The sequence below is a fragment of the Chiloscyllium punctatum genome, chromosome 8 (genome assembly GCF_047496795.1).
Source record: "Chiloscyllium punctatum isolate Juve2018m chromosome 8, sChiPun1.3, whole genome shotgun sequence".
Classification (NCBI taxonomy): domain Eukaryota; kingdom Metazoa; phylum Chordata; class Chondrichthyes; order Orectolobiformes; family Hemiscylliidae; genus Chiloscyllium; species Chiloscyllium punctatum.
The window spans coordinates 102,668,169-102,687,514 of NC_092746.1; the positions used below are offsets into that span (position 1 = coordinate 102,668,169).

At 40.3% G+C, this 19,346-nt stretch overlaps 1 protein-coding gene across 2 annotated transcripts in view; it reads right to left on the minus strand.

Moving 5' to 3' along the window:
• Nucleotides 1–19,346, minus strand: part of gtpbp4 (GTP binding protein 4) — a 35,714-nt gene that overhangs the window by 5,259 nt on the left and 11,109 nt on the right. For both annotated transcript variants that reach the window (XM_072576173.1, XM_072576174.1), the window contains exons 7-14: nucleotides 17,122–17,313; nucleotides 12,439–12,504; nucleotides 11,216–11,305; nucleotides 10,413–10,523; nucleotides 4,544–4,618; nucleotides 4,414–4,465; nucleotides 2,728–2,828; nucleotides 604–804 (exon numbers count right to left, since the gene is read on the minus strand). In XM_072576173.1, coding sequence (XP_072432274.1) covers nucleotides 604–804; nucleotides 2,728–2,828; nucleotides 4,414–4,465; nucleotides 4,544–4,618; nucleotides 10,413–10,523; nucleotides 11,216–11,305; nucleotides 12,439–12,504; nucleotides 17,122–17,313 — 888 coding nt within the window. The remainder of the gene's footprint in view (nucleotides 1–603; nucleotides 805–2,727; nucleotides 2,829–4,413; nucleotides 4,466–4,543; nucleotides 4,619–10,412; nucleotides 10,524–11,215; nucleotides 11,306–12,438; nucleotides 12,505–17,121; nucleotides 17,314–19,346) is intronic.

Sequence of the window (19,346 nt, forward strand, 5' to 3'; positions counted from 1 at the left end):
AATCAGTTTTAAATTCAATTGGTCCTTAGTCTCCAAGTGTCTTTTTAAATTAATTGGCTGAATTTAAACGGTTGGCTGGGTAATAATGCTGCTATGCTAGGCTGTTTGATATAATATGTTTCAATTCAGGTGCTCTCTAACTGTTGAGACATCCATTTTTAAATCTCTAAGCACCAAAAAGAACACTACCTTTTAAAGGGATGTTGCAATACTTTTCCCCATTTTACAATTTTACTATGTGACAATATTTAAGGGCAATATGTTGTGTTGGTTATCTCAACTGGCTATCAAGTGTTACATATTTCAAACTCAAAAGTGCACAGAATTTATTTCATATTGGCAAGCACACTCGGAAAGACTGCAAGTATGACAAAAGGAGGCAACAGTTTGGGTTGACCAGAATGACTACCAGAACGTGATTGTGGATCCTAATCGAAGTGAGAAATCTGCAACAGCAATTCCACTTGTCTCGTAAACCTAGATGACCACAATAAATATCACCAATATGCTGATACACTGGAATAAATGCAATTTTGAAGTTTATGATCGAAGATATTGCACAAGAACCCATTCTTGAAAATAGTACACACGAAAAGTACCAACCTTTTTAGCCGTTCTTGGCATCTTGGGACCCTTTTTTGTTTGTTTCTCTCTGGATATCAAGATTTGCATCTTTTTCTTTTCTCTAATTTGAGAGGCCAACTTCCTAATGTCTTTCATTTCTTCATCCTCACTCTCAGAATCTGAATCATATTCACCCGCCATTTGTTTCAATTCTTCTTCTTTTTCCAACTGTTTCAATTTCTGAAAAGACGAGTGTACGTTTTTTTAAAAATCTCACACCAAATCTCAAATAGAAGACAGAGAGCTGACACACATTAGAAAATTACATCAAAATGCAATTTTTGAAAATAAAAAAAGCATTATAAATCACTAGGCATTTGTATGCATTTTACTGCACAAAAACCAGGGTTGGACCGAAGGGTCTGTTTCCATGCTGTACATCCCTATGACTCTAATACTGATGAAGGCAGAGTGGTAGACATTATCTAAATGAAGTTCAACAAAGCGTTCAACAAGATTCCATTTTATAGGCTGGTTAGTAACATTAGATCATGTGGAATTCAGTGGGAGCTAACCATCTGCATACAAAATTGGCTTGAAGTTAGAAGACAGGTGGTGGTGGTGGTAAAGAGTTACACTCTTTGGATTGGAGGCCTGTGACCAGAAGCATGCCACAAAGATCAGTGCAGAGACCACTGCTTTTTGGCATTTGGTATAAATAATTTGGATGTGAATATAGGAGGCATATTTACTAAGTTTGTAAATGACACCAAAATTGGTGGTGTAGTGGACAGTGAAGATTGTCTCAAGAGTACCATGGGACCTTGATCAATGGGCTGAGGAGTGGCAGATGGGAGTTTGATATAGGCAATGTCAGGTGTTGCATTTTGTTAAGGCAAACCAAGAGGCAGGACTTAGAGTGTACATTTAATGGTAGGACCCTGGTGAGTCAAATGTACAGCATGGAAACAGACCCTTCGGTCCCACTCACCCATACTGATTGGATATCCTAATTTAATCTATTCCCGTTTGCCAGCACTTGGCCTATATCCCTCTAAATCCTTCCTATTCATATACTCATTCAGATGCCTTTCAAGTGGTGTAATTGTATCAACTTCCACCATTTCTTCTGGCAGCCCACTCCACACACGCACCACCCTTTGCGTGTAGTAGTTGCCAGAGGTCCCTTTCAAAACTTTTCTCTCTCACCCTAAAGCTATGCCCTCTAGTTCTGGACTCCCTCAACCCTGGCAAACATCCATGCCCCTCATAAGGTCACCCCTCAGCCTCTGACAGTCCGGGGAAAAACAAAGAGACCTAGGGTTATAGGTGTATAATTGCTTAAAGTGTAGTTGTATGTAGACAGGGTGGTGAAGGTGGTGTTTGGCATATTTGCCTTCATTTGTCAGAACACTGAGTATAGGAGTTGTGATGTAATATTGCAGATGTGCAGAGCATTGGTGAGGCCAGTTTTAGAATACTGCATACAATTCTGATCACCCTTCCATAGGAAGGATATTGAGAGGATGCAGAAAAGATTTACAAGGTTCTGGTCAGCATGGACGGGTTGGACCAAAGGGTCTGTTTCCATGCTGTACATCTCTTATCTCTATGTTGCTGAGACTGGAATGTTTGAGTTATACTGAGAGGCTGAATTGGCCAGCTTTCTTTCCCTGGATCATCAAGAGGCTGATGGATGACATGACAAAAGTTTATAAAATCATGAGGGACATGGATAGAGTGAATAATCAATCTATTTTTCCTCAGGTGGGGCAGTCCAAAACTAGAGGGCATAGACTTAAGATGAGAAGGTAAAGATTTAGAAAGGACCTGAGGGATGACTTTTTCCACACAGAGTGGCACAGGTATGGAGAAAGCTGCTAGAGCAAGTAGTGGAGTTGCATGCAATTACAACATTTAAAGGACATCTGGATCGGTATATGAATAGGAAACAGTTAGAAGGATATGCGCCAAATGCTGGCAAAGGGAACCAAGTCAGATTGGGATGTGTGGTCAGTACAGATGAGGTGGACCAAAGGGTCTGTTTCCATGCTGAATGACTCTATAAGCTATCGTTGTGCCGTCTTGGTGTCTTTCATAAAATTACTCTCTCAAATCACAAAACTAATTACATTAAAAAGGTAGAAGATAACCCTGACTCACCTGCATAATTTCAGGGTCGATGTAATCAGCTATGTTGTGACCTTCCCATATTTCAGGAATCAGGTCATGCTTCTCAGACTCATTCATTAAATCCCAGTGTTCTAAAGAATGAACAGATGTTATTTACTGAGGTATAAGTATTTGATAAATTAGCAGTGAAACTGCCACACAAATATTATTGGCGAATGGACAAATCATAGGCTCAAACTCCCGTTCAGTACATCTGGAAAGGATTTCTACCAGCATGTGACATTTAAATGAAATAACCAATAAACAATGTCCACAGATAGCTCCTTTCCAAGGCTTCATATACACCTTTACTAAAGCTAGTTAAATGTACACTAAGCCAAACTGTCAATGGAAATATCAAGTTGGCTGAGATCAATCATCAAGGGACCCTCAAGGCATCTGATTTGCACCTTAAACACGAAAACTTGCAAAGCCATGGACTAGGTGCAGGCAAGTGGGATTAAGAATGAGTGGCTAGTTTACTCAGTTTGCATCGGATTCCATGGACTAAATAGCAGCTTTTAATGCTGCAATGGGATGATGATCATCTTACCATCAAGGTCAGGCATGGAGATATGAACTAGCACAACAATAGGGGCCCAAGCTTAAGACAAACTGCTGTGAAACTTTCATTCAATTCCGAGTTGGTGACAAGATTGCTATTACGTATGAATTAATACAAAGGGAGCACTTCATGCCCAGATACAGTTCCAGTCTCTGACAAAGTCATTTGCTTGCATTAAAACAAACAAGTTGGCTTGACAGAGGCTGACAACAAGATCATGTTACCTACTAACTAAGGTATGTTCAGTCCTTAAACATTGCAACTTCTTGAATCTAGATTACACGCTGATTAATCAAAGGCTTCCTCAGCAAATCATGCTTCTGACAATTCAGGAAATGAAGTCATACAATTAAGAAACTAGATTCAATTAACTCAAAAGAAAAGCTGATTATAATATTTAGTTTAAGGATAGCTTCTCATAAAAATCAATAAAATAAACAATTTGAAAATATTTTTTAAAATTCATTACCCAGAGTGGGACGTGAATATGTAATCCTTGGATTGCAAGCCCTATTTGCAATCCAAATGACCTAATCGACCACATACTAAGTCCTTCCACAGACACAGTTCATTTTCAAGACTATAGCTGCATGGGTGAAGCTTATGGACATCCAATTGATACAACTTACATTAAATAACAACAACAATGCAGAACAAACTCATTTGAGGCACAAATTCTAATCTACTGTTGCTAGATGGAAAAGGTACCAGGAAATGTCGTGTATGTACAACTCTATCTGACACTTTCCCAGTCAGTAGGCATTAGTGCTGTTGTAATTACATCGTAAATTAGTTATTACAGGTCTGCATTGAAAATTAGATAAAAGTTATCTTTCTTGATACCTTGTTCTTCTTCCCGATTCCCTTTGTTCACAAATTCTTATATCTTGCCATACTCAATATTGAAAATTAACTTTTACATTTGCTTCTAATTAAAACTGTACGCCTGTCAGTCTAATGATATATCGAGCAGAGTCACCTTTTAAGACAGCACAATATACAGATTTTAGTAAGAGTAATGTCAAATGTTCAAAACATCAATTATAATTTTAATTGTGGCTATTTATTATGTGGATAATGACAAAAAACATACGTTTCAAATAATTACTTACTCTGCAGGTCCAGGACATAATCATCACCCAACTCCAACTCCAAGTCCCGCTCCTGTCAGAGAAACAGCAGTCATGATAAAGTCCTGACAGAAATTTGGAATAATTGTTTACAATCCACTTTGTCACTAACCGTTTTACGTTTTGGAGCATCAACTTCCATTTTTCTGCGTTTGGAAGCTCCTTCAGGTATCCAAGGCAGCCTTTCCTAAAATAGCAGAAGATAGGACAAAACAATCTTCTTCAACGCAAATTTAACTTGAGACATCCAAAACACCAACTTGTGCGCTGTAAACAGGGGAAGTGCCGGAGTAGAGTCATACAGAATAGGAAGAGACTCTTTGGTCCAACCAGTCCATGCCAAACATAAAGCCAAACTAAATGTCCCACCTGTCTGCCATTGGGCCATATCCCTCCAAACCTTCCCTATTCATGCATTCATCCAAACGTCTTTTAGACATTGTAATTGTACCTGCATCCACCACTTTCTCAGGAAGTTCATTCCATATGCAAACCACCGTGTAAAAGGTTTGCCTCATCTTTTTAAAATCTCTCTTCTCACCTGAAAATGTAACCCCTAGTCTTGAAATCCCCTACTCTAGGGAAAAAAAAAATCAACTATTATCTATTAACTCTATCTATACCTCTTAATATTTTACAAAAACTTTGATCAGATCGCCTCTCGAGCCCCTACACTCGGGTGAAAAAAAGCCACAACCTACCCAGCCTTTCCTTATACTCAACCTTCCATACCTGGCAACATTCTCGTAAATCTTTTCTGAACGCTCTCCAGCTTGATAATATCCCTCCCGTAACTGAGTAACTAGAACTGGATACAGTATTGTAGAAGAGACCTCACCAATGTCCAGTACAACCTCAACATGAGTTCCCAACTCCTACATGCAATGAAAGCAACCGTGCCAAATGCCTTTTTAACCACCCTGTCTATACGCAATGAAAACTTCAAAGAATTATGCACCTGTACCATTAGGTCCCTCTGTTCTACAACAGTACACAAGGCCCTACCCTTAATTGTATAAGCCCTCGTTTGTTGTACCAAAACGCAATAACCTCACATTTATCCAGCTTGAACTCCACCTGCCGTTTTCAGACCATGGATCCATTTCATCAAGATCCCTTTGTAATCTTAGAAAACCTTCTACACTGATTACAATGTTGGTGTTGTCCGTAAACGTGCTAACTATACCTTTTATATGCTCAACCAAATAATATAAATGTCAAACAAAATCAAAAAAGGCCAATGCACTCAATAGGACAGTACAAGCCACAATGCCTTAGTTCACGAAACTTCAGCCAGGGTGACGTTACAGTGTGACGTGGCACCTCAAAACTCAGCGAGCAAAAACAACCCAAGTAAAATAATGCTAAGCATTACGCACATGCGGGGAAAGAATTTGAGTGGTGAATACTCCTATTCTTTAAAGTAAAAGTGAGGTCTTCATTGTGTGATTAGGTCTCCAGTGTTTCTTTCTCTCTCTCTTGCAAAGATACTGCTTAAGTATTAGATTGATATTGATTTTTCTTTCGGTTTATAAAGACATTACAGCTGGGCACCAATGTGATCCAGAGTGGACACATCTGTAACTAAGCCCCTGCGGCTTGAGGGGCTTCAGATCAGAACTGAGGACTCGGAGGGGGCTGTTGAAGGAAGAGGAGAAAAGGAGGAAGCTACCTTGATTCTTTGCTCCAGAGGCCAGTCCCATCCCTCAGACTAGGTAATTCAAGACCAGCCTATGATCAGAGAGAGGAGGGGGTAACTGCAGGTAAGGCAATTGAGGACCATCAGTCCCTGCAATCATCCCAACAATGTGCAAGCTGCACAGATAGGAGGCAAGATGAGCCAACTGACCACAGCAGATTGGCACACGGAAGAATTTAAGAGGGCAATGGAAATAACAATGTTGTAGTATGGGTCAGTATAATTAGAGTGACACATAACATTCTTTGCAGCTATTCCAAAAGCTGTGGTGTCTGCCATTTACCATGGTTAGGCACATTACTTTGGGGCTAAAGAAAAACTTGTAGAGGGAGTGATCCAGCATCCATTGACCATATTGGTTCTAATAACATTGCTGAGACTAGAAAGGAAGATTTGCTTAAAGATTTTTAACAGTGTCATACAATCAGAGATATACAGCACGGAAACAGACCCTTCGGTCCAACTTGTCCATGCCAACCAGATACGCTAATCTAATCTATTTCGATTTGCCAGTATTTGGCCCATATCCCTCTAAACCCTTCCTACACATATACCCATCCAGATGCCTTTCGCTGTAATTGTATCAGCTTCCACTACCTCCTCTAGCAGCTCATTCCATACACGCACCACCCTCTACATGAAAAAATTGCCCCTTAGGTCTCTTTTATATCTTTCCTCTTTCAGCCTAAACTCCTGCTCTCCCCATCCTAGGGAAAAGACCTTGTCTATTTATCCTATCCATGCCCCTCATGATTTTGTAAACCTCAAAAAAGGTCACCCCTCAGCCTCCAATGTTCCAGAGAAAACAGCCCCAGCCTATTCAGCCTCTCCCTATAGCTCAAATCCTCCAACCCTGGCAACAACCTTGTAAATCTTTTCTGAACCCTTTCAAGTTTCACAACATCTTTCAGATAGGAAGGAGACAAGGTAACTAAGTTAAACAAGTGAACCGCTGAGTTAATAATAGCTGAATTGCTATCTGAGCCATGAGGAAACTAGTATAGGTCAATAAAGTTAAGCATGGGTGAAAAGGGTCCATCCAAGGATCAGGCTATTTTGAACCTGGTGATGTGTAATGAAGCAAATTTAACAAATTTTGTTAGAATAAAAGATTCCCTTGGAAATATTGTCAATAACATGGTAGAATTTGGCATTCTGTTTGATTGGGAGGAGCTTGGATCAGAAACAACTGTGTTAAGATTAAGTAATTAATTACAAAGGAACGAGGGTGAGTTGGCAAGACTGCACCAGGAAAAGAGTTTAGCAGTAAAGATGGTTGAGGAACAATGACAGATGTTAAAGAAAACAATTTCATGGCCCACAGTAAAGATATATTCCAGTGAGGGAGGAGGGTTCTAGAAAGGGGATAAACCAACCAAGGCTAACCAAGAAAGTTAAGGAAAGCATGAAATAGAAAGAAAAAAATACAATGCGACAAAGACAAAGATCTAAGCCAGAGGATTGGGAAAATTATACTAAAAAAGACCAAAAAAACTTTGAGGCTAATTGTAAGTAATAGGGTGGGTGGCACGGTGGCACAGTGGTTAGCACTGCTGCCTCACAGCGCCAGAGACCCGGGTTCAATTCCCGCCTCAGGTGACTGACTGTGTGGAGTTTGCACGCTCTCCCAGTGTCTGTGTGGGTTTCCTCCGGGTGCTCCGGTTTCTTCCCACACTCCAAAGATGTGCAGGTCAGGTGAATTGGCCATGCTAAATTGCCCGTAGTGTTAGGTAAGGGGTAAATGTAGGGGTATGGGTGGGTTGTGCTTCAGTGTGGACTTGTTGGGCCGAAGGGCCTGTTTCCACACTAAGTAATCTAATCTAATCTAATAGCAAGACAGACAGCAAGAGTTCTCTAAATATATAAAAAGGAAGCAAGAAGCCAAAGTGACTATAACCCCTTAAAAGAACGAGGCTGGAGAAATAATAGTGTGGAACCAGGAAATGGCAGAGAAGTTGCAAGAAGAGTTTGCATCATATTTAGTAGAATTAGACACTACTAATAACATTCCAAAATTACTAACTAATCATAGGGCCAAGGAGGAGAGGAAATAAATACAATAACAATCACTGCAGAACAAGATTAAGGGAAGCTAATTGGGCTAAAGATCAATAAATCCCCTGAACTTCATGGGATGGATTCTAGATTAATAAAAGGAAGTAGATAAAGAAATAGTGGATGCACTGGTAGCAATCTTCCAAGAATCCTTAGATTCAAGAAAAGTCCTCGACGACTGGAAAACTGACAATGGAACACCTTTAGTTTAAAAGAGGAAACAATAATAAAAAATCAGGTAGCTAGGCCAGTTGGCTTAGCGTCTGTTTTTGGGAACATGTTAGACTCTATTAGAAGGGATGTAACAGCAAAACATTTAAAAGTATAGAATATGGTCAAGCAGAGTCAGCATGACTTCATGAAGAGGAAATCATATCTGAAATTTACTAGGATTCTTTGAGGTGGTATCAGGAAGGATAGGTAATGGGGAAGCAGTGGAGGTAAAATGTTTGGATTTTCACAACACCTTTGGTAAGATAACACACATTAGGTTACTTAATTTGACTAAGCAAAATGGTACAAGCATAGGTAGACGATTAGCCATCTAATAGAAAACAGAATTGAGATCTGAGGGGATTTTCACGACGGCAACCTGTAATTAGAAGAGTGCCACAGTAATCAGTGGTGGCTTGGACAAAAAAGTGAATGCACTACAAGCAAATTTGTGGATAACACAAAAATAGGTGGGAAGGCAAGTGGTGAGGATAACAAACAACCTTCACGGGCATACGGTCAGATTACGCGAGTGGGATAAAAACTTAGCAGATGGAATAAAATGTGGGAAAATGGGAGGTTTGTATTGTGGCAGGAAGAATAGAGGAGCTGAATATTATTTAAATGGAGAAAGACTGCAAGAACTGGCAGGACAGAGGGATTTGGGAGTCCTCAGCTAGAAATCTCAAAAAGCTAGCATATAATATCGGTGGGTAACTGGATAGGTAAGCAGACTGTTGTTCTTTAATTCAAACAGAATGCAGTATTAATATTAGACAGTTTTGTTAAAACTACACATGGCACGAATCAGACCATAGCTAGAATACTGTAAAGAATTTTGAACCACTAATCAAAGGAAAGATATACTGCCATTCGAGGCAAACCAAGCCAAGCTGATACTAGGTATAGTGGCACTGTCATACGAAAGGACAATGAGTTGTTTGGTACTCAATGGAACTTTGTAGAACGAGAGGCATTGACACATTTTTAAGGGACTTTTTAAAAGTTGTTTCTCTTCACAGGAGAATTTTGGACAACACGGTGGCACAGTGGTTTGCATTGTTGCCTCACAGCGCCAGAGACCCGGGTTCAATTCCCGCCTCAGGCGACTGACTGTGTGGAGTTTGCACGTTCTCCCCATGTCTGTGTGGGTTTCCTCCGGGTGCTCCGGTTTCCTCCCACAGTCCAAAGATGTGCAGGTCAGGTGAATTGGCCATGCTAAATTGCCCGTAGTGTTAGGTAAGGGGTAAATGCAGGGGTATGGGTGGGTTGCGCTTCGGCGGGTCGGTGTGGACTTGTTGGGCCGAAGGGCCTGTTTCCACACTGTAATGAAATGTAATCTAATCTAATCCAGGGCCAGAGTGCATGATCTCAGGTTAAGCATTTAATATAGAGATTCGGAGGAATTTCTTCTCTTGAAAGTTGTGAATCTGTGCAGTTCTTTACCACAGAGGGCTATCAAGGATGGGTCAGTAAGTATTCTTAAGCTTTAGATAAATTGATTTTTAATCAGGAAGGGATAGTGGGAAAAGGCAGGATACTAGAGGAGTTGACATGATCTCACTGAATGGCAGAGCAAACTTGATAAACTGAAGGCTTACTTTGGCTCCTATGACTTATCTCCTACAGTTTGTTCTAAAGTAATCCCTGTTAGAAAGACCCAAGAGTGAACATTAAATTAAGACACAAATGAGAATAAGGACACTGTGCATTTCATTCACCATTCAAGCTCAGGAAAAGTGTTGAATGGACAAATTAACTTGGTTTTGCTTTGGCATTCCATTTTCAATCATGCAAACATCAAAAATCCCACTTTTATAATCAACAAGATGAAAAACTTGAATAATCCAAATATCAATCAGGACAAAGGGAGGGGAGGGGAGAAATCACAAGTCATGTCTTGGAGATCAAACCATTTGTTTAAAAAGTCATGTTGAATGCCTGTTGCCCAACACATGATTAAGAAATCTTTATTGATTGCAACATAAAGAAAAAAAAGCTATGCTTATCTCACCTTTTCATCTCTCTTTGATGGAACAGCTAGATGGAGTCTGTTCAGTAAATCATTCACCTTCTTGCCTTTCATTTTGCTATCAACACGATAAGCAAGGAGGCTGTCACATGCCTAATAACATTAAGTAAATAGGTTTGTTAAAACTGATTTACTAAGGCTGCTCTTTCAAAAGCCAAGTCTTCAAAGGAAACCTAAATAATCACATGTTAACTCAATCCTCAATGTAGCAAACCTTTGGACGAATAATTTGAAATAACTGGATAGATCAGATATTTGAATGTAGCTTAATCCAGTATCCAAGGGTTATTGTGGTGAAGTGTAGTGTATCCCAACCTCTGGTCTGCTTGCAAAGTCCCATCTGCTCCAGAGGTGTGTTGAAAACTGTCTAAACAGGTTGATTAAAAATATCAAATCCAGTTTCCCAAAAAAAGGAACTCCTGAAACTGCTTCTTCCAATTCTACTGCCTCTATCCAACCTAGTTCCAAGTTTAACAGACCTAACTTTTCTTCACCTCCCGGGTTTGTTCATTTTACCCTCCTCACAATAAAGATAGGAGGGTCGCAAGTCACTTTCTTTAGTTTGCAATAACTATGGATAAGACCAAGCAGAACAAGTTACCAAACAGAGTACTCAATTAGAATTGCTTGGAAATGTCCCTTGAGCTTCATTCAGTAAATTACTATACATTCAACCTTGTTACTGTATCATTCTTGTAGAAAATAAATGATGAAGCTAATCTTTCTGCTCTTTGCGTATATGTTATACCCCTAAAACAGAAATTCAAACAAAAGAAAAAACACACCTCAGTTTTAACTTTAATGATCCCCTCCTCTGTCAAAGTACTTGTTTCTGTTACAATGATTCCTTCTGCCATTAAATCTGCAAAGCTTTTCTGTAAGAAAAGATAAAGCATAATTGTGTCACAGTACTTCAGTGAGATCTCACACCATGCCTCATCAACTCAAGAGGCCTGAGGCGCATTTGATTAAAGTAGAAACTGGACACAAAAGCGAGTGACAGCTTCACAAATATTGAAAAACATTCAAAAGATACCATAATAAATACCAGACAAACACACCTTAGAAACTGTCTCAAATCTGGAAGGTGCTACTTACTGACTTTGCTTATTATTCACTCCAGTGTTGTGGACATCACTGACCAGGCCGGCATCGATTGCCCACCTTTAACTGCCCTGGAGAAGGTATTAGTGAGCAGCCTTCTTGAACAGATGCAGTCCATTTGGTATAGGCAAACTCACAATTGTCATTACAGACATTGTTCAGGGATTTTGACCCAGTAATACTGAAGGAGCAGTGACATATGTTCAACTCAAGATGGTGAATGACTTGGAGAGGAACTTCCAAGTGGTGTATTCTGCTGCCCTTATCCTTCTAGTGGTAGCAGTTATCAGTTTGGAAAATGATATGGAGTCTATTTAATTTCTAGTGTACGTCATATATGGCATACCCCAGCTGAGGTCCAAGGTCCCATATAAAGCAGACTAATGCAGGTATCATTTAATTTCTTAAAGAACATGACAATGTTCTTTAATGCCAATTCATTTTTTATGCCAATTCATTGACATCAACATGATTGACAGCCACTTATTTCCAGCTTTTAAAAAGATGAATTTTAATCAAAAAGCTTTCTTAGGAAATTAGATCTGTTGAAATAAACGGACTGACATAAATATTATCTAAGGATGGGCAAGACCTTTAGAAAGGTATTTTTATTTTAAAATAATTTACTTTTGATGAATGAAATTTGCTATCCCGAAAAGAGCTGAAAATGTGTTGCTGGAAAAGCGCAGCAGGTCAGGCAGCATCCAAGGAGCAGGAGAATCGAGGTTTCGGGCATGAGCCCTTTTTCCAGCAACACATTGTCAGCTCTGATCTCCAGCATCTGCAGTCCCCACTTTTTCCTATCCAGAAAAGATGGAAAAATGGAGCAAATGTTGATTTTGACGGTGGCTTTAAATCCAGTTAATTTTTTAATTGTACATGTTGCACACTATCAGATACTGACCTTCTGTTCTTCTGTAAGTTCGTCCATCTTCTTTACATCACATTTATTTGCAACGATAATAAGGGGCTGAAACAATAAAGCAAGTTAGTGAAACAAAGTAAACCATCTTTCTTAGATACAGATACATTGATTGAAAGATCACGTATAGAACTGCAATGATTTAGAACAAAGAATGAATCATGTGTTTATTTTTAATTCATCCACATAATATGCACTACAAAGGTCACCACTTAATACCCATTCATAATTTGGAAAGCAGGTGGTCAGCCACCGTCTTGACCAACTTCAGATGATATGGTGCGTTGTTTTCTTTGTTATAATAATTTGGCCCAACTAAATGTCTCACGAGACCATTTTAAGGCAGTTAAGAGTCAACCAGAATGTAACGGTTGGGAGTCACACAAAAGCCAGACCAATAAGGATGCAATGTTTCCTTAGAAGATATTAGCAAATTCGGTGGGTCTTTATGACCGTAAGATATTTGCATAGCTGTCATTACTTAGTCATAGAGTCATAGAGATGTACAGCATGGAAACAGACCCTTCAGTCCAACCCGTCCATGCTGACCAGATATATTGTGGTTCTGTTCTCGGAGCTGGGAATTTGTGTTGCAGACGTTTCGTCCCCTGTCTAAGTGACATCCTCAGTGCTTGGGAGCCTCCTGTGAAGCGCTTCTGTGATCTTTCCTCCAGCATTTATAGTGATTTGTACCTGCCACTTCCGGTTGTCAGTTCCAGCTGTCCGCTGCAGTGGCCGGTATATTGGGTCCAGGTCGATGTGCTTATTGATTGAATCTGTGGATGAGTGCCATGCCTCTAGGAATTCCTTGGCTGTTCTCTGTTTGGCTTGTCCTATAATCGTAGTGTTGTCCCAGTCGAATTCATGTTGCTTATCATCTGTGTGCGTGGCTACTAACATGGCTAATTCTCCCTGTATTCCATGGGATCTAACCTTGCTAATCAGTCTCCTATGGGGAAGCTTGTCAAATGCCTTACTGAAGTCCATATCGATCACATCTACTGCTCTGCCCTCATCAATCATCTTTGTTACTTCTACAAAAAACTCTATCAAGTTTGTGAGACATGATTTCCCATGCACAAAGCCATGTTGACTATCCCTAATCAGTCCTTGCCTTTCCAAATACATGTACATCCTGTCCCTCAGGACTCCCTCCAACAACTTGTCCACCACCAAGGTCAGGCTCACCGGTCTATAGTTCCCTGGCTTGTCTTTACCGCCCTTCTTAAACAATGGCACCACATTTGCCAACCTCCAGTCTTCTGGCACCTCACCTGTGACTATCGATGATACAAATATCTCAGCAAGAGGCCCAGCAATCACTTCTCTAGCTTCCCACAGAGTTCTCGGGTACACCTGATCAGGTGCTGGGGATTTATCCACCTTTAACCGTTTCAAGACATCCAGCACTTCCTCCTCTGTAATCTGGACAATTTGCAAGATGTCATCATCTATTTCCCTACAGTCTATATCTTCCCTATCCTTTTTCAGAGTAAATACTGATGCAAAATATTCATTTAGTATCTCCCCCTTTTTCTGTGGCTCCACACAATGGCCACCTTGCTTACCTTTGAGGGGCCCTATTCCCTCCCTAGTTACCCTTTTGTCCTTAATATATTTGTAAAAACCCTTTGGATTCTCCTTAATTCTATTTGCCAAAGCTATCTCATGTCCCCTTTTTGGTCTCCCGATTTCCCTCTTAAGTATACTCCTACTTCCTTTATACTCTCCTAAAGATTCACTCGATCCATCCTGTCTATACCTGACATATGCTTCCTTCTTTTTCTTAACCAAACCCTCAATTTCTTTAGACATCCAGCATTCCCTATACCTACCAGCCTTCCCTTTCACCCTGACAGGGTGATTCTTTCTCTGGATTCTTATCTCATTTCTGAAGACTTTCCATTTTCCAGCTGTCCCTTTACCTGCGAATGTCTGCCTCCAATCAGCTTTTGAAAGTTCTTGCCTAATACCGTCAGAATTAGCCTTTCTCCAATTTAGAACTTCAACTTTTAGATCCGGTCTATCCTTTTCTATCACTATTTTGAATCTAATGCAATTCTGGTCGCTGGCCCCAAAGTACTCCCCCACTGACACCTCAGTCACCTGCCCTGCCTTATTTCTCAAGAGCAGGTCAAGTTTTGCACCTTCTCCAGTAGGTACATCCACATACTGAATCAGAAAATTTTCTTGTCCACACTTAACACTATGGCAGTCCCAGTCTATGTTTGGAAAGTTAAAATCCCCTACGATAAGTACCCTAGTATTCTTACAGGTAGCTGAGATCTCCTTACAAGTTTGTTTCTCTGACTATTAGGGGGTCTATAATACAATCCCAATAAGGTGATCATCCCTTTCTTATTTCTCAGTTCCACCCAAATAACTTCCCTGGATGTATTTCCGAGAGTATCCTCCCTCAGCACAGCTGTAATGCTATCCCTTATCAAAAATGCCATTTCCCCTCCTCTTTTGCCTCCCTTTCTATCCTTCCTGTAGTGTTTGTAAGCTGCCAGTCCTGCCCATCCCTGAGCCATGTTTCTGTAATTGCTATGATATCCCAGTCCCATGTTCCTAACCATGCCCTGAGTTCATCTGCCTTCCCTGTTAGGCCCCTTGCATTGAAATAAATGCAGTTTAATTTATTAGTCCTACCTTGTCCCTGCCTGCCCTGACTGTTTGACTCGCTTCTATTCTCAACTGTACCAGTCTCAGATTGACCTCTTTCCTCACTATCTTCGTGCCAGACCTGCTGAGATTTTCCAGCATTTTCTCTTTTGGTTTCAGATTCCAGCATCCACAGTAATTTGCTTTTATCCAAACATGTGAATCCTTCTCCCATACACCAGTTCCTCAGCCATGCATTCATCTGCTCTATCCTCCTATTCCTGCTCTCACTAGCTCGTAGCACTGGGAGTAATCCAGATATTAATACCCTTGAGGACCTCCTTCATAAATTTTTGCCTAACTCTCTGTAATCTCCCTTCAGAATCTCAACTTTTTCCCTTCCTATGTTGTTGGTTCCAATGTGGACAATTACCTCTTGCTGGCCCCTCTACCCCCGTTAGAACATTCTGCACCCTCTCTGAGACATCCTTGATCCTGGCACCAGGGAAACAACACACCATTCTGCTTTTTCTTGGCTGGCCACAGAAACGTCTGTCTGTACCTCAGACTACAGAATCCCCTCACAATTGATCTCTTGGAAGCCGACGTACCCCTGGTTGCATTAGAGCCAGTCTCAATACCAGAAACTTGGCTGTTCGTGCTACATTCCCCTGAGAATCCATCACCCCCTACATTTTCCAAAACAGCATACCTGTTTAAAATGGATATATCCACAAAAGACTCCTGCCCTAGGTGCCACCTCTCTTACCCTTCCTGGAGTTAACCCATCTATGTGACTGTATCTGAAACGTTTCCCCCCTTCCTATAACTGCCATCCATCACATACTGTTGCTGTTGCAAATTCCTCATTGCTTCTGTCTCTCCAACCGATCCACTCGATCTGATAAGATTCGCATCCAACAGCATTTATGGCAGATATAATCCACAGTAATCCTTAAACTCTCTTTAAACTCCCACATCTGATAAGTAGTACATATCATTCTATTAAAGGCCATTTTTGTTCCTTCACAATCTACAGACCCAAAAAAATAACACCATCCTGTTCCTCTACAAAACAAGGTTAAATTAATAACTATGGCTTACATTTAAGTTTAATCAAGAGACTTATCTCCAAAAACATAATCAAGGAAGAACCCACTGTACTCACGAATACAGCCTTTCTCTTCGACAGACTTAAAACAACAACTAACCTATCTGATTCTGTGTTGTGAACTTCGCCCAAACCTGTTCCTCCAAGATTAGTTGTGAAACTCACTGTTTGCTAATTTTCCCAGATGCACTCCAATGTCCAGCAACCACACGAATTCAAAAACAGCAAAGGCAGTAACTGTGCAGGTTCTGTCTCTCTCTCTCTCTCTACCAACTTTTTAAATCTAATTAATTTATTAACAGAATTTAAATTCCCCAGCCTCCTGGTAGGATTTATCTCATGACTCTGGATTAATTGTTCACGTCTTCAAATTACTAGTTCAGAAATATAACCACTATTGCACTGCACTCTCTAAGTGGTATGAATGGTGGTGACCATACTTAACCTCATTGGCAGTGTTATTCTTAACCCTATTCCCCTGCAAATAATTTTAATCCCCTTTTCTTCAACCACGACGGTATTAATTTTAACAAATCAAAGTTAACAAATCACTAATTATGGTTGTGTATTCCACAATATCAAAACTAAGTCAGCCATTCTAAATCTTTCATTTAAACATAATTATGCCTTCAACCACAGAACCGTCTATCATCAAAATGCTACCGCACCAAACCGACTCAAAACTAAACATATCATAGGTGTTGTGATGAAGTGAAAATTCAAATGAGAATAAGACTAAAAGGAAAGGTAGGCTTGTATTATATAGCGTCTTCGCAACTCCATAATCCTGATAACTTTACTGCCAATGAATTACTTCATAAATAGTGTCTTTGGTGTAATGTAGGAAATAGGCAACCAATTTGAAAACAGCAAAGTTATCTAAACAGCAATAACATTACTATTAAAAAGTTAAAATAAAATTTTCCCATATTAAAAACACAAAATTTTACCTTATTTGCAAAAAGAGGTTGAATATTTTTGAAGAGTTCCAGCTGTGCTTCCACACTGTGGCCACACTGCTCTGATACATCCATCACATATAGAACAGCAGCACGGAGATGAGCCAGTGCAGTGATCGCCTGCATCTCAATGGTATTCCGCTCCTCCAATGGATGATCCAAAATTCCAGGCGTATCAACTACCTAATGCAGAAAAATCATCACCTTCAGTTTAGCCCTTTCTTCAATTTTATATTTTTCATTTAAGAATTGAATAAAGCATTGAACACTGATGATACACTAGCCAGTAAAAAGAGACTTATGACAGACACCACAAAGAACACAAAATTAGTAAAGAAAATAAGATTCTGGCCCTTTAGAAAAGGAAGATGTCAGGAAAATGTCTAAGCTTCACACTGACATATACAGAGTAATGTCAGGATTGGTCATTGTGAACCAGAACAAGCAGAATATCAGCCCAAAACCTGGATATTGTTAGCATTTTAATGTCACAAGAGAAACAATTGCACTGAACATTGCATAACCATCACAAACGTTCCCACTTTTGACCTGACAAGGGAGGCAAGGTCAATGATGAAACAGCTGAGGACACAATGCCAAGAACTCCTGCAGTCATATCCTGAGTCTGACATGATTGACTTTCAACAACCACAACCATCATCCTTTGCGCTAGGCACAACTCCAATCAGCAAATACAGTTTCCGCCCAGTTCCCACTGGTTCCAGTTTTGTTCATACACCTTGATAGCACTTTTAGTTCTCACTGCCCCTCTGAAGTTCAACTCTTTTGTCTGTATTTGGACCAAGGCTGTAAATGAGGTTAGGTACCATGTGTCAGAACCCAAACTGAGCAATAGTGAGCAAATTATTGCTGAGCAAGTGCTGTTTGATAACACAATTGGCAACATCTACTACTACTTTACTGATAACCAAAAGTTAGACTTTTGGGGTTAGAACTGGCTGGGTTGGATTTGGCCTACATTTTAAACGCAGGACATAGCTAAATAAATTTTCCACATTCTCAGGAAGATGCCAGCATTGTAACTGAACTGGAATAGCTTGATTAGAGGTGTGAATAGTTCTGGAGTAGGTCTTGTATATTATTGCTGTAATGTTTTCAGAGCCCAGGCCCTTTGCAGCCTTCAGCTGTTTCTCAATACCATGTTGAGGTAGTTGAATTGGTTGAAGACTGGCATCGGTGATGCTGCGAACCACAGGGAGAGACTGAGACAGACCATCCTCTCCACATTTCCAGCTGAAGATGTTTGCAAATACTTGTGTTTTGCACTGATACACTGGGCTTCCTCATCAAGAATGGTGCTGTTTGTGAGTCATCCTCCTCTGCAGAATTGTTTGATTGTACAATTCAAGACTGGTTGTGGAAGGACTGCAGAGTTTAGGTCTCATCCATTGATAGTGGGATTGCTTAGCTTTATCAGTTGCATGCTACATGCTTGCTTGACATGCAAGAAGCCCTGTATTATAGCTTTGAGTTTCAAAACTTACTTTTAAGTACGCCTGGTGATCCTAGCATGTCCTCTTGAATTCTTCAAACCCAGGTGATACTCTGACTTGGCAGTAATGGTGGAGTGGCAGTTATGCCAAGCCATGAGGTTACAAATTGTGTTTGAATACAATTTTGCTGATGAATTGTAGCCTCATAAAAGCTCAAGCTCAAGTTGCTAGATCTGTTTTGAATCTATCATGGTGACAGTGCCATACAACATGATGAACGGGACTGATGATGTGAAGGCAAAACTTAACTCTAAAGGAATGTAAAGCTGTATCTGCTCCAAGTAGACTGATAAAGATGACATCAAGTATGCTTTTCTCTCTCTGGTTTCCTCATGATCTGCCACAGACCCAGTCCAACAGGTGTCCTTTAGCACTTGACCACTGGTGCTGCCAAAGTCATGAGACATTGAAGTCTCTCCACCCAGAGAACATTCTGCATCTTGCAACCGTCACTGTGCCCTCCAAGTGTTCTTCAGCATGGAAGAGTACTGATTTAACAACTTATGTGAGGGAGGGAGTACATGATGATCAGCTGGAGTTCTCACTTTCCATCACCTGACCTGACACCATGAGGTTTCATGGGTCCAGAACCCATGTGGAAGACTCCTAGGCAACTCACTTCTCACGTTTCTATCCACCTAACCACTTCACTGATTTGTTTTGGTTGCAACAGTTTTCCTCCTCAGTATCAAATACAAATTC